The following is an 18,601-nucleotide window of genomic DNA, read 5'->3' as shown; positions in this document are numbered from 1 at the left end:
GTCCATAAGGAAACACCCTCAGTCTTTAAAATCGCTTTCACTTATGAGACTTCTTTTTCTCAGTCTCAGTCACAATATCGAATTCAAAATGTCTTTCGTTTCAGTCAAGTTTTTCGATGATTAAATTATTGTTAGGAAAAAGTTCTCTAAGTCGACCACCACAATTTTTTGGAATTGATATCATAGTGGCCGTATTAGCATCGTATGTTATCAATATCTGACTGATATGATACGGATGTGTTTTTTTTTTTTTTTTTTTTTTGGGTGGAAAATAGTGTTTGATAAGCAATCAATACTGATACAGCCTATGTATTGGTATCAGTGACCAGTTAATATCGATATCGACGACAACCAATCACCGAATCCATGCTAACAATAAAGACTACATTAGCAACTTCTCTCTCTCTCTCTCTCTCCTCACATGAGATGACCTCTATTAATCCAAGTTTATTAACTCTCCTATGCCACTTGCTCAAAGAACCTTCTCCCATTATTTTTATGGGAGAAGGTTTACTACACTGACAATGTGGGAAAGAATTTGCACACTGCCACTTATTAATAGTCTAAAAAAGGTATCAATCTACGCTGCCAATGTAGAAAAGAACCTAGACACTACCACTAAGTAGTGGTCTAAAAAATATATCAATCCATATGGACTCTACATTTTTTAATTAGATTAAAAAGAGGATAGAAAATCAATGCATGGCCTTGCACAAACTTGATGGCCAATAAGAACACGTATTTTATCATAACCAAAAAAAAAACAATAAGAACACGTCTGAACGCAGGCTGTACGCAAACTGGCAGAAATCTTTTACCCATAAAAAAATACCGTGCGAGGCCCACGCTTTTTGTGAGAGGGCACAGGAAAATCCCCACACATAATTCTGTGGCTCTCTTTCCCTATTTTTAAAGAAGCAAGGAGAAGGAGAAGGGAATATTTTGTTTCTCTCTTGTATACTCTACAAACCTTCCACCTTGAAGGGTGACTATTTTCTATTATGCTCAAGAGTATAATTCAAAACCGGACGATGGAAAAGAGAATCCATGCCAGTATTCAACAACATCAAAAATTACAGTCTAACGCCATCTTAAATCTCGTCTGGCCAAATAAATTAATAAAAAAGATGTAGACGGCCACTATCGTACAGCTATCTCTAGGCTTCCCTTCTCAAAGATGATACCGCCCTTCTATCTCCGCAGTCAAATTTACCATTGGAGCGCTTTGTTAAACAAAGACATCACCAGAATGTTCTACCTAGGGAAAGGGAGAGACAATGGACACTTTTTGAGGGTACAAAAAACCGTTGCAGAATGGTGTAGTATGAAAATTAGAGTAGACACACATGCACATCCCAAAGAATGAGACCTCCATGAATCCCCATTTTTTGGGGTGTTAGTAGTGATAACCTTCTATATGCAATCATAAAGTACACGGATTTCCCAGCAGTGACCCTCCTCACATGTAGGAGTGACCCAAGAGAGAGGGAGGGGGTGGAGGGGGAAGGAAAAAAACGCCAAGCTGATGCGGATTACAACGTTTCAATGGACACTGTTTTCCTTTCCTGAAAAGTACAGAAGTGGAAGCTGTGGTATGCTGGACTACCATATGATGACACAAGCAGTCCGGATGTATCAGAAGGTCTGACAGCTCCGGCAGCATCGTTATGAACACACATCATCAAAAATCCTCACTATGGAGATGATTTCCAATCAAATTGGAGATTATTGAAGCTGTTGACTGCACCAAGCCCACTTAACAGCCGGTTCCCCAAATCTTGGTGGTGGTTCATCCCAGGGTCCTGAGGCATTGATGGCATGCCAACCCGCCCATTCAATGTCATGGAGTTGTTTCCCATCGCAACTCTGATACCACTAGCCGTGGCAGATGGACCAATTCCAACACCCATGTTACCATATCCCATACCGCCAATGCCTGAACTGTTGCCAATCCCATTTCCAACCAAGCAGTTCCCTCCATTGAGTGCTGTGTTACTCCCTATCTGTGTCATTCCGTTAATGTTTTTTATATCGTTTCCCAAGGAACCAACACCACCCATACTACCCCCACCATTCAGCTGAGGAGACATCATCATTTCTTGTATGATCTGCTGGACAGAGCTCTGGGAATCATTGGGATCAGCCTCAGTAGTATGAGTTGGCTGTTGCATTGCAATAGTGGCGGGTGAATTTGCAGTACTCATCTGGTTCGCTGTGTGTGCTGTTGCTGGTAAGGCACTATGAGAATTTAGAGGATTGTTAGATGAAGGTGTTGGCGATGGAAATGGGGATGATGGATTCGTTTGAGCCTGTGGTATTGAACTTGAGGAGCCAGTAGATGGAATCTGAACCGTATTCCCACCATATGGACTGTTAACATTTGTCATTGGGTTTTCCTGCCTTGAATTCATGGAGTTCTGGTGGAGCAGCCCAATAATGGTGCTTGCAGATGTGGAAGTGGATGCTGAGTTGAGGGAGTTATTTACACTGACGACACCATTGTTAGCAGTGAGCTGCACACCAGTGGCCTGTACAGAGCTCTGATCATTGTTTGAGTTTTGCACAACAGTTTGTTGCAGCTGCTGCTGCTGCTCATCAGGTTGTTGACCTTGACAGTGAAGCCCAGATGAAGTGCTGGTCCTCCTAGGGAAGTTGATCAAACTCGCTGAAGAAGAAAAACAATGTCATTAATTACCCTACCATGACGTTTCCAATAAAGAAGAATAAAGGGAACTTACAGGAACTTATCTGCTTTTAACATTCTAGCACTAATCCCTAAACAAGCCCATCAAGCGATGTCCTGACAATGGTATGGTGATTAGTCAAGTCACCATGGAGTTAGGATCCTATGGATTATCTGGCTGCCATTTCATAAAAGTAGCGAAGAGGACTGCAGTTCATAATTCAACAGTTCTCAAGTATCCTTTCGGAATATGGGTAACTAATGTCTCATTTGACGAGGTCTAGTCAAGAAGTTTCAGGCTGCTAACAGTTCTGATCCCAAGAGCATCCATTCATGTCCAAATCATCCGAAGTTCCCAACACCTAGTCCCAAGGTATCAAAAAACTGATCCTTCTCAACCAATTATGCACAGAATCAAATTTCCCTCTCAACTAAGTTATCAAAATATGGAAGCTTCTGTATATTTCCTTGTACCTGCCATGTGGCAGGACAAGCATCGGTCTCATGTAAGAGAACTCTGCACCCATCTCACTGGAAAATTTCAGACCTGAGTAAGAGAAATGACTCAGAAGTTTAATGTTTTAAAAACAGTATATTGCCATGAGAATAATACAAAATGGCATCCTTGTAAGTTTAAGCCCCTTCTGAGGATCATTTTGGGCTGAAATTGTACCAGCCATATGGGCACACCCACATCCTGCCATGTGGGCAGGTCATGAACAGATACACATCACTAAGCATACCAACATTCAGTTTTTTCCCTAAAACCTATGCAGCATGCACAATCATGGCACCACATTGGCAGCTCTTCAACTGTCAACCTATCCAAGAACAAAAATTCAAACCTTTCGAAGAACATAATGAGAAGAGGAACATGAAGAAAGTACTAGGAAGCTTTACCCATAGGTCCAGTCCCTGTTTCTCTGCTATAATCAATTAAATCTTTCATGCTGTTAACGACTTCCGATATCTGCAAATTTTTACCCATAAAACATCACAAATGAAGTGAGATTTTGTAACAAAAAAATCAATGAACAGTAGCCTCAACAATTCCTCATACATGGATAGACCTGTGGAACCATTAAAACTACTCCAAGATATTATTTTATCTAGTGGCAAAAAATATTAAATTGGGGAAAATAGATTAGTAAGACATAATATTTGCATAACTGAATAAAGGAAAAAAAAAAAGGAACACACACTAAGACAAGTATGCCAGTAACACCTTTCTTATTCTGCTTACGCATCTATTATCTAGATTAGCCAGACATAATATTAGCATAACTGAATAAAGGGGAGAAAAAAGGAACACACACTAAGACGAGTATGCCAGTAACACCTTCCTTATTCTGCTTACGCATCTATTATCTAGATTAGCCAGACATAATATTAGCATAACTGAATAAAGGGGAGAAAAAAGGAACACACACTAAGACGAGTATGCCAGTAACACCTTCCTTATTCTGCTTACGCATCTATTATCTAGATCATCACAACTGAAATTTAATTAATGGGTTAATACATTTAATCATCTAACCAAAACTAAGTTGCTTAATGGAATAATGTCTTATGAATTTGGATAAGAATCTTCAGTCAAAATCAAGAAACTGTGTGCAGGTGTGTTTTTGTCTTCCCCTCATCTGGGTATTGATAACTTTGTCATGCTGATCCACCAGGCCCTCAGATGGGCTGGTAAACAAGTTCTCCAGTGGAAATTTTCACTTCGACATCAAGCATAAAGGAATCTAAAACCCACATCAATGAAGGTCATGCTGAGTTGAAATATTCCAAAATCTAGAAATGAGCCCGGGAGAAAATGGATTCAGTGAAAGATCAGTTTGGATCATGAGAATCCAAACAGGCTGGAATCACGAATCACCACAGATCACATTAGTTGTTGACTTACCTGGAAACTAAGGCAATTGTGGCTTGCATCTTTGAGCTTAAATTCCCACTACCAATAGGAATTGAAACTACCTGATTGTTGAATCTGACTATTATTGACATCGAATTTAGTTGATTAGGTCGGAATCAAATTTGACAGCTAGACAACTAAACATTAACAAATATTACATAAAAACTGACAAGTTCCTGGCTTCTTGGACTCTCACAATCCAAAGTGAACATATGAAGAGATATGCATCTTTATACTGAAATATGAAAACCCAAATCTAAGGGTGGTCTGCAGTTCAAGATAGGTAACAAGAATCACATCAAATGGATACATTTTAGAAAAGTGAGAATAATTGAACAAAAAAAGAAACAGCTATGCAATTTTGCAATGGTAGATGACTGATGACCCCAACAAACTACTTGCAGATGGATAACACTCGACAAAATTCAAGTTATCCTCAAAAATCAAATTCACATATGAAAGTGAATTATGGATTTATGTCAATTGCAACAGAGCAAGTACACTACCTGAAGACATCGCACATATCTCTTTGTATATCCTAGATCATTTACTAAAGGCACTTCCAAAGCTTTTGCCAATTGCCGAGCAGATGCCACAAACCTGAAGAAGAATAACATTTACTAATCAATCTAAGTGATTTCAATATATATGATAAATATACATTAGAAATATGCTCAGATGAGATCAAACATTAACAAATAGGCACAGAACACTGTGCACCACTACTGAGTACTGATGGCCTTATACAATATTTCTAAAGAGTAGGCACCTCCTAGCTGCCTTGCCCACAAAGAATTAATAAGAAAAATATTATTATTAACTATTAAAATGCCTCCAGAACACAGAACACCGAATCAGACATCTGAGTGAAAGCAGGAAGTAAAGTGGACAAGATTAACATGCATCAGTGACATTTTAAGTCAAACAACACTTAAAATTTCTCCGTCAATTTTTTGTCACAACGAAGCTGTAGTTAACCATCCAAATTATGGGGAATCCCTGGCATTAGCCACATGGACAATTACTTGTCATTTCTAATACTGTGTCTTCTTTTCTTTTTTTTCCTTTTTTGAGCATCGTACAGATTCTTTTCATGATTTCTTAAGAAAATGAGTTCAAGAGGTCAAAATCATTTCAAAACAGCAGGCGTATGCTTTTTATCAGAACAGGAAAGTGGGTCTCCAGAAATATTACATTACTCCTGTAGTCCTGTAAGAGTGAAATTTTTTATTTTATAACAACATATTACAAATAATCTGTATGTGTGCATTGACAGAGAATAACTGTCCTACCACAGAAAATGCAACCAATGATAAAGATACCAATGACATTTAATGTAAGATGGTAAACACTGGTCACCAGTTCATCTTCAGATACTACAGAAAAAAGAAGTTAACATGTAATAGAGAATAATTAACTTACATATTACAGTTATTTTGTAATTCCTGAGCAGAAAGACTGGATGATCCATTTTGGGTAGCAGCCTGGTATTTCTGAGCTGCTGCTCCGAGCTGACTAATCTGCACATGCAACAATAATAGTCAATGCTGATGCAAAAAAATTCCATAATACACTCTCACAACAGTAGCACAACCAACTTCCAACAGAAGCACAAAAGATATCAATAACATCCAGCAAAAAGCAAACTCAGATAGACTAACATGAAAATCATGATTAGGAAGAAAAAAAAAAAAATAGGACACTGGAAATGCAATTAATCATGGTGGTTACTGTCCCCAAGTAAGGCATAGAAGAAGAATTTTAGCTTCCAAAGTACAGAAAAAAATGCTATGCAAAACAAGGAGAATATATGTGATCGCTCATTGTTTCACTTTCACCTCAGTCCACAGAGAAACAGGTAAGGATTTAGCTAGGGAAACAATTGGAAGCTGAGCGACAAATCAATTTGTTAAGATGATAAATGCACAAGGATTCTCACCATGAAGAAATGTGGATAAAGACACCAATCATAATAGGATGACTAGCAACTTGCACGGTAGAAAAACAGTTATAATGTAGACACTTTTAAAAGAATTTAAGATTAAATATGGAATGTCTAAAATTGTCTAAATCGGAAGGGGAAAAGGAAGGTAGGACCAATAGGATATAAATTTCTTTAGGATGACATTGTAGCTGTTAAGAGAATACATGATTAACAACAACTAAACTTGTTTTAGGAACAAAATGAATAATATAACAAGTTCTTGTGTACCTCAAGAAGGATAAAATGAAATAATATGAGAATAAATAATTAAATACACAGGAAATAGTAATACCAGTTCATATCAATTCATGCTTTAAATTCACCCAGAAAAAAAAAAAACACATTCATGCTTGAAACTGTAGACATATTTGCGCCAGATGAGAAACCATCACCACCCTGGAAGTATTTCTCTCTCACATAAGCAAATATTTTACTAATTATTTAACACCCCTCAGGACACTGACAAAAGGAATTTCTTTCTGAAGTTTGTAGTTCAACTCTCCAAAGCAAAATGTTTGGCATGCTAAGAAAAAGTGAAGATCAAATAAGTTACCACAAGTAATAATGGGTAATGTAAGTTCTCCATACAAAGTTAGCATACTCCATAGTTTTTCTGTAGAAATATCCGTTGCTAGGATCACTTAAAAATCCGTAAGGCCATAACTCCTTTAAATCAAAAATCAAAAATCAATTTACTACAAGAAGATCAAATACCAAGAACAGCTTATATTTAAAGTAAGGAATGATATAAGGAAGCCCTTCAAAAATTGATGGTTACAAAGACAACAAATTTTTAACTCCTTTAGATTATAGAATATTTTCTTCAGGAACATGAAAGAGCACATTCAGCTGGAAATGAATGATTTAAAGAATTCTCCCAAGGCCCCAAGGGGGGGGGGGGAGGGAGAATCAACATGTGAATTTAAATAAGTAATTCAAATTTTCAATAAAGAGCTAACCACATAAACATAGAAATTCAAATGACTCATCAGATTCCAAAAATAATTTTGGAACTAAAAATGATAAAATTAAAATTAAAAGAAAAAGAATTTTTCAGATATTACTTATTTAAAAAGGGAAAGATAAAGAGCCAAAAGGTTCAAAATAGAATAAACTGGTTTCCAATGAAGCTGCAGATAAGTCAAAGGTAGGCTATTTTATTAGCTAATCGTTTAATAACTATTTATCTCTTCATTTTTCATTATTTGACAAGTAATATAATCAACTATCAAGAAAACTGAAGTCAAAAAATTTCACTCATTTCTTGGGCAAGAAAAGCCTAATAAGTAAATTTTTCCAGAGATGATATCTGTTGCACAAGTCATGACTAGAACAAAACAAACACTTCCAATTAGGCATTCAACTATATAATGGATCTCTTTCTAATTGCTTACCTGAGGTATGATCAATCTTCGAGGAATGAGCTCCTCATGACGCCGAGCACAAAACTCCCAAGAACAAATCTAGTGTGGAAGTCCACACAGAAAGACAATGCCACTCAGTAATGCCAAAGGAATCAAGAATTGCTTTAATATAAAACAAACTAATCACACACTAACCTTCAGATCAGGTGAGAAAACAATTCGTAGCTGACCATCACGAACTACACGCAGTTGCTCAAATACGCTTTCTTGTATTGCTTTTGCATAGTCAAGGACTATTTGCCCTGTTGCATTCTGATATTCGCGAGGCATATCAACATAAAGAAGTTCTTCCAGAGTACCACTATCATACTTTATTTTGCACAGCCTTGGCAAAACTTCAACCGTAGTTTCTGAAAGCAAAGAGGGAAAATATCAAATAGAATCTTTACAAGTGAAAACAAATTTTCACTGTTAGAACCTAGAATGGCAACAAAGTGACAAGCCTAATTACAAGGATTGGGGATAGCACTGATGTCACTATGAAAAAACCTAAACAAGATGAAAGTGCAATAAAAATTCTATAAACCAAGAAAACTAAAACATACCAAAACCCCGTCCAGGCTTGCGATTGCATATTTCACAGTGCCATACATCCTGGAAAAATTACAATCGAAACCTTAATATCTTTTACCTTCTCGTAAATAATTTTAAAAAAAAGGTGATATAATACATTTTCACACTTCATATTGATGTGCCAACAAAAATCATCTATACAATAAATAGTTGGCAAATTTCATCAAATAAATCAGATCATTATCCTCCTGATGCTACATTATGGAAGAGGAAATATAAAGCCCATAATAAGTACATATAATGAAGGATGGCCTAATATCATGGGTAATGGAGTAACCTCCAACCAGGCTACCTGGATTGAATCTCCCCAATGAGGCATAACATCAACAAGAAGGAACAAAGTTTATGCGGTTCAAGATTCTTGAAAGAATCTGGAGATCTGGAGCCAAAAAACTACTAACAGTCCCAAATCGCTGTAGACTCGATAGAAGAATGGTAGGATAAATTATATAATTCTCAAGAACAGAAAAGAATTTTAGAATAATCACAGAAGAAATTAGAGGAGCTAGAAGATAAGAGAATAAGAAGAACAGAGAAGAAGAGAAAGCAATGATCACACTTGAGCTCAGAGATTAATAGAATTAGGAGGGAGATCAAATCTGGGATACCAATCCTGTATGCACAGCTCAAAACTCCAAAACTCTTAAGCCAAAATTCTTTACTCAGACCATGCTTTAACTGATGGAGTTGTATTACATACAAAAAGACCTACTGAAATTCCTAAACACTTTCTATTACTATTCTCGTGTCCAGACCACACCCCACCTTATGAGCCTATAATTTAGGCCCTGTTATAAGATTAACCCCATAAATAAGTGACCCCCATAGAACCCATCCATGGCCTAAAATAAGTTCTAAGCCCAATTGAGCAGTTATAATATTGAACTGCATAAATTTTCCTCAACAACAAACCTGGGGGAAAACACCAGTTGTTTGCCGACCACTTCCATATAGAGAGACACACCACCTCTTCTTGGCATTGGGAGCAAAGTACTCGGTAACAAATTTCCTCCAGAACTCAATATTGTTGTCCTGCATTAAAGAAGATCTTAGGCACACAGAAGTCGTAAAATAATCATGCAATACGTGATAAAAGATTCGCTGAAATGAGATCTTACAGCAGGCCTATGTTGTTGGTGATACATATAATGTGTCAAACGCCGAGCACACATCCCAGGTTCATAGGCAGATTTAACTGGAGATCTCACAGGCAAATTCTGCTGTTGAAACTGCTGCTGTAGCTGAGAACGCTGCTGAGGAAGTGCCTTTAAGAGTTGCTGTTGCTGCTGTTGTTGTTGCTGCTGCTGCTGTTGTAGCTGCAGGATGCGCTGCTGTTGCAAAAGATTCATCTGAGCAGCAGCTGCCTGAGAAGACTGCCTAGACATTTGGAGGAATTGTTGTTGCTGCTGTTGTTGCTGAAGAAACAATGACTGATCTGAATGTTGTGGTTCTAGTTTAACAGACCCTAGACTTCTCAAAGTCTGGATTTGTGGAGGCTCCAATTTCACTGAACCGAGATTCCGCAAGGATTGCAACTGTTGCTGCTGCCCATTTTGATCATTAGTCATCTGAGGCTCCAATTTAACAGGGCCAACGCCGCCTAATCCACCCCGAATCGGCTGAAATTGCTGTTGCTGTTGTTGCTGCTGCTGCTGCTGCTGGCTGTGAGGAACAGAAAACTGCTGCAACGACTGCTGGCCATGCTGGAAGTTTTGCTGCTCAAGTTGTTGAGATGACTGCTGCTCAGGGGCCAGCTGGTTCCCAGATGGGTTTGAGAATTGCTGCCCCTGACCTTGACCAGTTGAACCAACGTTCGCAGCGTTAGATGGTGCAAACGAGACAGGTGAAGGAGTGAAGTTTATTCCATTACCGGCACCAGAAAGTGGATCAGACTCGGCGCCAGTTTCAATGCCTCCACGTTGAATACTTCCTGAACCAGAAAGCCCAGGGTTTGACCCACCGTTCCCAAAGGATTGATTGAGAAGAGAGGAAACATTGGGCATGTTATTAAGCATGTTCATGCTATTATACTGAGAACGTGGAGAGACAAGTGACGGGAAACCCGTCGGTGCACCACCTTGAACTCCCAGAATGCCAGAGTTTGATCGCAGGAATGAAGGTGGGACGGATTGGGCACCACCGACAGGAGTCGGAGGCCCCGAGGGCACCATCTTCCCAATAGCACAAGCTACAGACTACACAATAAAGTCGAGAAATTGTACTATAACCGCATGAAGTACAAACTCAACACCGCGAGATGCAAAGAAGCAGCAGCTGAGTGACAAGGCGCGGATTAATAAATCTCTCTCAACACAGCAGACGTATTACCCTTAAATCCAGAGCTGGAGACCACACAGTTCTCATTTGAACCCAACGACGTTAAAAAAGTTCTCTTCCCAAACATATGTTGTTGGCTAACAGTGATGAACACCGGAGGAAGAAAAAGAATAACTAGAACAAAGCAATAAGTATTGATTCTGAACATTCTTGCGCTCCACAATTACTGCAAAAGTGAGAGATTCTAGCCAGCAATGGCCCAAGTCTCTGTATAATTTACAGATAAAATTCCACGGCATAATACAAAAATGCATTCTCCGTTCCCGAATACAAGCAAAAAGAGAAAACTCGGTCTTCCACCATCAAATGCAGCACCTGAGGACCCCAAGCCGATTACTCTCGTCTATCACAATCAACCAAAAGAAAGCCATCACGACCCGCAAGAGTGAAAAAAGAACACTAAAGTCGATGTTACAACAGCATTCTAATAAAATTAATTGTCTAGAACTTAGTTCACCAGCTGAAACCCGCCAAATAAAGGGAAAATCTATAATTAAAAGAACATTTTTGGCACCGAAGGAAACAAAAAATAATCAAAGGGGACTTTTTCCATCAAGACCCAAAGCTCAAAATGCGATCTTCACAACAAAATCCGACGCAAATACCCAAACTGAAGATCGTTTTAACATATTCAAACATTATAAACCGTCACACCAACTTCCTAGACATCAATTAGAAAGCAAGAAGGCAAAGAACAAACACAAAACCACATGATCAAAGCCAAATTCAAGAAATAGTAACTGAAATCAACGATCTGGAACTTATTCCAGGTGAAATCCCACCGGGTTTTTTTTTTTTTTGGGTGAATAATCCCACAGGGTTATTAAGTCCCAAAGGAAGCTCAACAGAGGGAAAAGACTAAACCATAAAGAGACGATGCAAACCAGACTTACGAGAGTTGGATTTCGCAGTGACAGTCTGAAGCTCTGAATATTCGGATGAAATGGAACCACAAAACAAGCTCCTTAAAGATAAAAATGATTCTTTTATCTGTCTTCTTCTTCTTCGTCTACTTCAGTAGCTTTTAGTATTATTTTTTTCTCTTTCATTCTCTAGGGCTCTTCTATATATCCTTCTTCATTGAAATAGTCCTCTCTCTCTCTCTCTCTCTCTCTCTCTCTCTCTGGAGCTGCGTATCCAATCCAGCTCTGAGAACTCTCTCTCTCTCTCTAGCTTTTTTCTACTTTTGTCTACCGTTCTTGGGTGTGTGAGAGTGAGTCCTTGCGGACGTCAAGAATGGTTTCGATCGGATTGAATTGGGTTTCATTCATTCCTTCTTTACCATCGTTTTCCAACGGAGTCAAATCCTCTTTCTCTCTCATTACACACCTGCAAGCCCATCCATGACCATGACCATGATCATAACCATGACCATGACCATGATCATAACCATGACCATGAACCCATAAACCATACATACAATTCATTTATTATTTATGATGGTATGGTGAGGTGATGTCTATCATACATACCCTATCTGATCAGATCACTCGCCGAAGATGTTTACACGTGTCAATTAACGAAATTTTGGTAAAAGACAAAAGGCGGGATTATCTAACCAACAAATTAAAGATACAGGAAATTCTATGGACGGTATAACCCTTAGTTAGTAAATACGCGTATAATACCTGTATTATATATGTATTCAAATTTTTAAACATATAATACTCCCGCTTCTGTATTTTTATAAAAAAAAAAATTTTAATCAATCGTGTATTATACTCATATAATATGTATATTATACATTTTTATTTTTTTTTTTAAAATACCCGAAAGAATAGAATTTAGGGAAACGATTTCACTTTCCCTTTCGTCTCTTTCGATTTACGTTGAACATCCAACCGTAGCAAGCAACACTGTTGCCGCAACAGTAGCCGCCCTCCATCTCCAATCATCCTCCCCATCTCCGTTCAACAAAGCGGCACTTAAGTCTTGTACTCTCCTCTTGTTTCTCTGGTCTTTGAACTTTGATGGTGGTAGTGAAGCAAATGAATCTGGTGTGATATTGGCGAGAACGGCTCAATCTCTATTCTATTTTATTCTTATTTTTCTGTCTCTTGTAGCTAATGTGTATAGTGGAGATCCATATCTGGAACTCTCCCTCTTATCTTGTGTTGGTTAATTAGTGGGAACTCATCCCCCTTCACAATAACACATCTGGTTAAAAATATATGGTTATCTCATTGTAGATAGAAAGAAATGTAATGTTGGAAGAATTATTTAATGATAAGGTAATCAACTTGCTCAACTCAGACAATCTACATTCATTTCTTGTAGATTATTGATATTTTGGTATGTTAAATGACAATATTAGAGATGTTATATAGCATATTATATTATTGTGGTTATTTTAGTTCATAAAATCTTGATATTATTTTGTTTATTAGGTGATGAATGCATGTTATATAATGAATATATGTCATTTTTTTTTAAAGTATTATTGCCATCTATGTCGTATTATACCTGTATTAAATGCGTATCGTATTATTACCGTATGTATTTTATGAAGCCGGATTTTTTAAAAGTATTATTACCGTCTAGTCCGTTTAATTGCCGTACGTATCTATTCCCGTTCAATTGCCGTTCCCGAACTTACTAACTAAGGTATAACCCACAGGGTTTAAAACCCAGAATCCGGATAAATTTGGATTTCAATTGGAATTGGTCAAGATCGTTGAACAGTCGGTCAGAATTAACCAGAACATGCCTTAACCTTATATTGTATTCAATATGCATTATTTATAACAAAATGTTGCAGTTGACTAATATACATTACATAGAGGGTGGGTCTGATGTTTAAGATCATGGATGAAAGATTTAAGACTGCATTTGGTATGATTTATTGGAATGCAGTATTGACCAAAAATACATACCAAACACAATCTTAATTTTCATATACGGATCGATCAGAGATTGGTCGAGCCAATCCCGATTCTTGAAACCTTGCCTACAAGGAAAATGGTGGATCAACGCACTTTGTTCAATCCCCATTCATTTTGATTGGAATCGATCAAAATTGAGCAAAACATATCTAAACTCTAGTTTTTGTAGAATTATCGGTCGAGCTAGATTTTAGAATCATGATGGGCTGATCCGATCCCAATTCTTGAGACCCTGCCTATAAAGATTTTGGTAGATCAACATACTTTGTTCTATCATGAGAAGGAGTGATATGATAAATTTCACGACTACAAATAGAAGAAATGATATAAATTGACCACTTGTTTAATTTCAGTCTCAAATTCAATCAGTTTATTCATTCATATATGTCTAAGCAGCCCCTCAATAATCCGTGTGCCTTCATGGTGATCCATTTGACTAATTCTAATTAGAATGAAACTTAGACATTTCAGTTCCATTTTGAGGTGCTTCCATGGCAAAACTGATTGCTTGTCCACAAATAACATGTTTGGACCATTTCCCTTTTAGGAATTAAGTAAAGTATCCTTTTTCCTTACCAACCACAGGTTAGCAACACTACAAGCAAGTGTGATGTAGGTATTTAAAAGCGAGTGGGAGTGAGGATAGTGATCGTCTTGAACGGTTGGACACAATACAGAAGTGGAAGATAGTATTTTTAAAAAATTTATAGAAAAAAATTAATTAAACATGGAAAACGTTTCTTGACCTATGATAAGGTTATGTTTGGTTGGCAAGAAATAAATAGAAAAGAAAAGAAAAGGATTGAATTTTTTTTCTTGTCAACCAAACATAGTTTAAGAGGTTTTCAATCGTCGCCTAATTTTGCCACGTGGAAAGATAATGTGATAGTTTTAATCATTAGGTTTAGTATGACTTAATACAAGTATAAGTCGATCAAGTGGTAAAATAAAAATTTTAAAATCTAATTAAAATATTATTGTAAAACATGATTGAAAAATTAATCAGGTTGTCCAACTCGACTTGTCGTAGGTAGTCAGGGCGATGAGTCGTGTTTTTTCAAATTTTAAATACAATAAAATACATAAATCATTAAAAATAAAGGAAAAATTAAAGAATCGCAGATCTATGAATTTTATTTGTTTTGTTATGATGAAGACACGAATTACTACAATGCATAAAGGTGATTGTAGATTATAACTATTGTCTAAGGACAAGAAACAAGGGAGAAGGTAAACGACCAAACTCAATGAATTACGTCCGACTCATTTGAAATTATCAAATTACAAGCGACTTGGGAAAACTCAAAACAGAGTCTTGCCACATTTTTAGCACTAAGCAAATCTCCATTACACTTGACCAGAATTTTTATTTATTTTTTTAAGTCGATTCGACTCAACTCAAGACCTGATTTTTCCAATAGTGATTGTAAGAAGAAATTAAAAACTAAAATTCAAAGAGATACGCAGATAAATGGGACATCTATGATTGAATTTTAGGGTGTATTCAGTGCACGAGGCTCCCGTCACTATGGGGTCAGGGCCTCTAGGGAGGGTCATAATGTACATAGCCTTACCCTTATTTTTACAGAGATGCTGTTTCCAAACTCAAACCCATGACCACTTGGTAACAATGAAGCAACCTTTACCGTTGCACCAAATTATCAAACTACATCTATGATTGATTATGAATCATAAATATTTAACATATGAACAGTCTAGATCATTTTCTGGATATTGATGACGTGGTCAAAATTGACATATAACCTCTTTGTTTATCTTGGAATTATTTTATTACCTTGAACAAATCTTCTTCAAAACTATTGACCAAAATTTTTTAGTCAAAGAATTGATTTCTCATCAGATATATTTTCTCTAAAACTCAACCTCCTTGCTTATACATAAAATTCCCATAAAGCCTTGGAGCAAGAATAAGATTATGGGACATGGATTTGATTCAACTTCAACATATATGTATTCTTCTTATTCTTTTTTTTTTTTTTTGTGTGTTTTTGTCAAACGTATACACCAATTCAAAAAGGATAACCAACTTTCAATCCAAGGAGTGCTAATAAACACAAACTAACACACACCCCACCTCTTTGTCTCTCATTCATGTGTTAAAAGTTGGTGCAAATTTCTGATATGCAACATCTCATCAAGATGGAGCCATGGAGGTCTTTTTTCAACAATTTCATAGAGATTCCCGAAGGTTATAAGATATGCATATTACTTATGGTGTGCTTGAAATTTCCTGGGGGCACAAACAATCTAATCATCCTGACTGACTGACTTAGAGGTGACTGAATCAACAAAAAGGGTAAATTTAATAAACAATCATAACAGAGACGACCTGACTTATATATGGTACATGATAAATCAAAATAAAATCTAATCAAACCCAACAGTTTCAATTTCACATAGTCCAATCCACCACCTGAACTAGATGGAACCGACCATTTGATGGATCCGGATTTTCTACTTCTGCCCGACTTGTATTGTCGTGTTTCCCCCCACCCCCCCACACACAGCAAGGTGCGGAAAATCCACCTTACCCCTGCTTGGCGGATTTTCCACACCTTATTGTATGTGGGGGCACACACGGTAATAAGAGAAGGGCGGAAGTAGAAGACCCCAACGCGCATTTGACACCCCCACTAGTACCCACTGTGAAACCTAGAATGTAGATCATTCCAAGTCGGGGTGAGTTGTGCGGTTGTGCCTCGTCAAAAGCTATAGAATCAGACCCACAAATGTGGTCAAACACTTAAACTGGCTAACAGGACTATCTTGCCCTCATCGGTCAAATACTCACTTCAAGGACGATGGATGACCAGGAGGATCCAGGTTGATTGGACCAAACAAACGTATTAAAAATCTTGGTTAACCAGCAACAGAACCCAACTATTTAGAGTAGACCAACCCTTTTGGTGGTCAAAGTTCGGGCCAGTCAGAAACAATGCTTTTCAAGTTAGTTCTGACGTTATTGTCAAATGGATTAAAGGGCAAATCTAAACTGTATCTTTAAATACGTTAGACTTGTAAAAGTGTCAATTTTTTTTACTGCTTAAAAGTGCAAAAAATATTTAAAAGCTTGGTATGCTAGCTAGGGTTGGGCCTTACTTAAACGGTCTCACGCTTTCTCATGGTTTAAGGTATTGGTATTGAATAATCGAATATGGTTGATATTACATGATTTTGAAAGTGATTGACTTTGATACTTAATCAATATTGTACCGATTTCCTCTCCCATAGCTACTAAGTTTAGGAAAGCAAACTGCATATCTAATCTTCTCCGCATAAAAGAAAAATGGGAAAGCATTACGGATTGGGCTCCTCTCCTTGGAGGGCATCACCCAATGAGTGTCCAATGAGACATCCAACGGCTGGGTCATGCCGCACACATCCCGATGGTTGATTGGACACACATTGAGATGTGTGCAGTATGCTCAACCATCAGATGCTTCATTAGGCACTTATTGGGCGATGCCCTCCAAGGAGAGAAGCTGAATCCAGGCATTACAATTAAGGCTATGCTTGGACGTAAAGAAAAAAAAAATTTGAATTTGAGGAACGTTGTGTACATAAATTAACCAGCATAATTTGCATTATCATGATTTTATCTTTCCTCCATTCAAACATGGCTAAAAGGTCGCAGCGCTCAAGCGCTACCATTATAAAACAATGATGGCAGTGCTCCATCAATCTCAGTCATTGATTTTTTGACATAAAATCTGAGCCGTTCAATTTTTTAAAGCACAAATGTTGTTTGTGAAATTCGGTTGATCCCAGCAAACCAAGCCGGACCGGTCGTAAACTGAAACCGATCAAACCCACTAGGGTTTTGTTTTGAAGAGAAGGGAAAATCGTTCGAGAAACCAGCTCGTCTTCGTCCTCTCACGCTCATGGAAACCCCTCTTCGTCCTCTCACGCATCTGGTTCTGATTTGTCCATAACAGAAATTTCGAGTCTTCTTATTCTCACGCATCTGGTTTTGATTTGAGTAGCAGAAATTGAAAGTTTTATTCCTCTCACGCATCTGGTTCCATTTGAGTAGCAGAAAAAAGGGGATTTTGAAGCCTTCCTCTCCAAAGGCCGTTGTCTGTAAATCGTAATTGTTCAAGAACTTTCATCAACTTCTCTAATTCAAGAAACACTATTTTAAAAGCCAGCACCAGCAGAATAACATCTGAAATGAACAAAGAAGTGGATGGATCGATTGAATGAAACCGCAAAGACATTGCTTCAAATTTGTATCAGAAGTTGTAAAAGGATGATTCCATTATTTTCATTGCCACTAAAAGGGGAAAAAGAAGAACCCAATTACGGATTTCTCAATTCCTGTATCAGAGCTTCTTCCAACAAACTCTCTGACTCCTCCATCAATTCATGGCTCAATCTAAACATTAAAATACAAAATTCCATCTGATTAAGAGCACCATCACCATCCAAATCACCTACTCTCAACATAGACAACAATTCATCATCTTTCAAACCCTGCAACCCTAGTAAATAAGCGTTCCTTTCAAACTTTCAAACATGATGACTTCCTTGTTAGGGCCCATCAATAAATGAAACCCATTACAAAGCTCTCAAATCAATCCTTCCGCATCCAATTTCTTAGCCATAGTCGGCAAGAAATCTTCAAAATCAACTGCCTTTCGTCCTGCCATTCCTGAATCTTCAAGTTCTTGAATGAAATCGAAGAAGAGAAGATAAGAGAGAATTCAAACTGAATTGGGAATGAGGAGAAGTCAGAGGAGGCAAGAGAGCTAAATAATGGAGAAAACAAAAGGGGTTCGTGCA

At 37.6% G+C, this 18,601-nt stretch overlaps 1 protein-coding gene and 1 long non-coding RNA gene across 3 annotated transcripts; one reads left to right on the top strand and one right to left on the bottom strand.

Moving 5' to 3' along the window:
• Window positions 1-1,285: 1,285 nt before the first annotated feature.
• On the bottom strand, window positions 1,286-11,080 carry LOC122667216 (transcriptional corepressor SEUSS). 2 transcript variants are annotated; one of them, XM_043863463.1, is made up of 10 exons: window positions 10,230-11,080; window positions 9,698-9,893; window positions 9,492-9,611; window positions 8,552-8,600; window positions 8,142-8,356; window positions 7,977-8,045; window positions 6,021-6,118; window positions 5,105-5,198; window positions 3,584-3,653; window positions 1,286-2,665 (listed from the first exon to the last, which is right to left on the bottom strand). In XM_043863463.1, exons 1-10 carry the CDS (start codon window positions 10,748-10,750, stop codon window positions 1,695-1,697), a joined length of 2,403 nt encoding a protein of 800 aa, XP_043719398.1. In that variant the 5' UTR covers window positions 10,751-11,080; the 3' UTR covers window positions 1,286-1,694. The 2 variants fall into 2 exon arrangements, with proteins under 2 accessions (XP_043719398.1, XP_043719396.1); XM_043863461.1 differs by having other exon boundaries at window positions 9,698-11,080.
• Window positions 11,081-11,605: 525 nt separating this feature from the next.
• On the top strand, window positions 11,606-17,776 carry LOC122667217. Its single transcript, XR_006333776.1, has 3 exons — window positions 11,606-11,701; window positions 11,735-11,933; window positions 17,765-17,776. It is a non-coding gene; the product is annotated as an uncharacterized LOC122667217 (long non-coding RNA).
• The last annotated feature ends 825 nt before the right edge of the window (window positions 17,777-18,601 follow it).

Source organism: Telopea speciosissima, chromosome 7 (genome assembly GCF_018873765.1).
Source record: "Telopea speciosissima isolate NSW1024214 ecotype Mountain lineage chromosome 7, Tspe_v1, whole genome shotgun sequence".
Lineage (NCBI taxonomy): Eukaryota > Viridiplantae > Streptophyta > Magnoliopsida > Proteales > Proteaceae > Telopea > Telopea speciosissima.
Note: the sequence above shows the minus strand (reverse complement) of the source record. Positions and strands in the feature narration are given on the sequence as shown.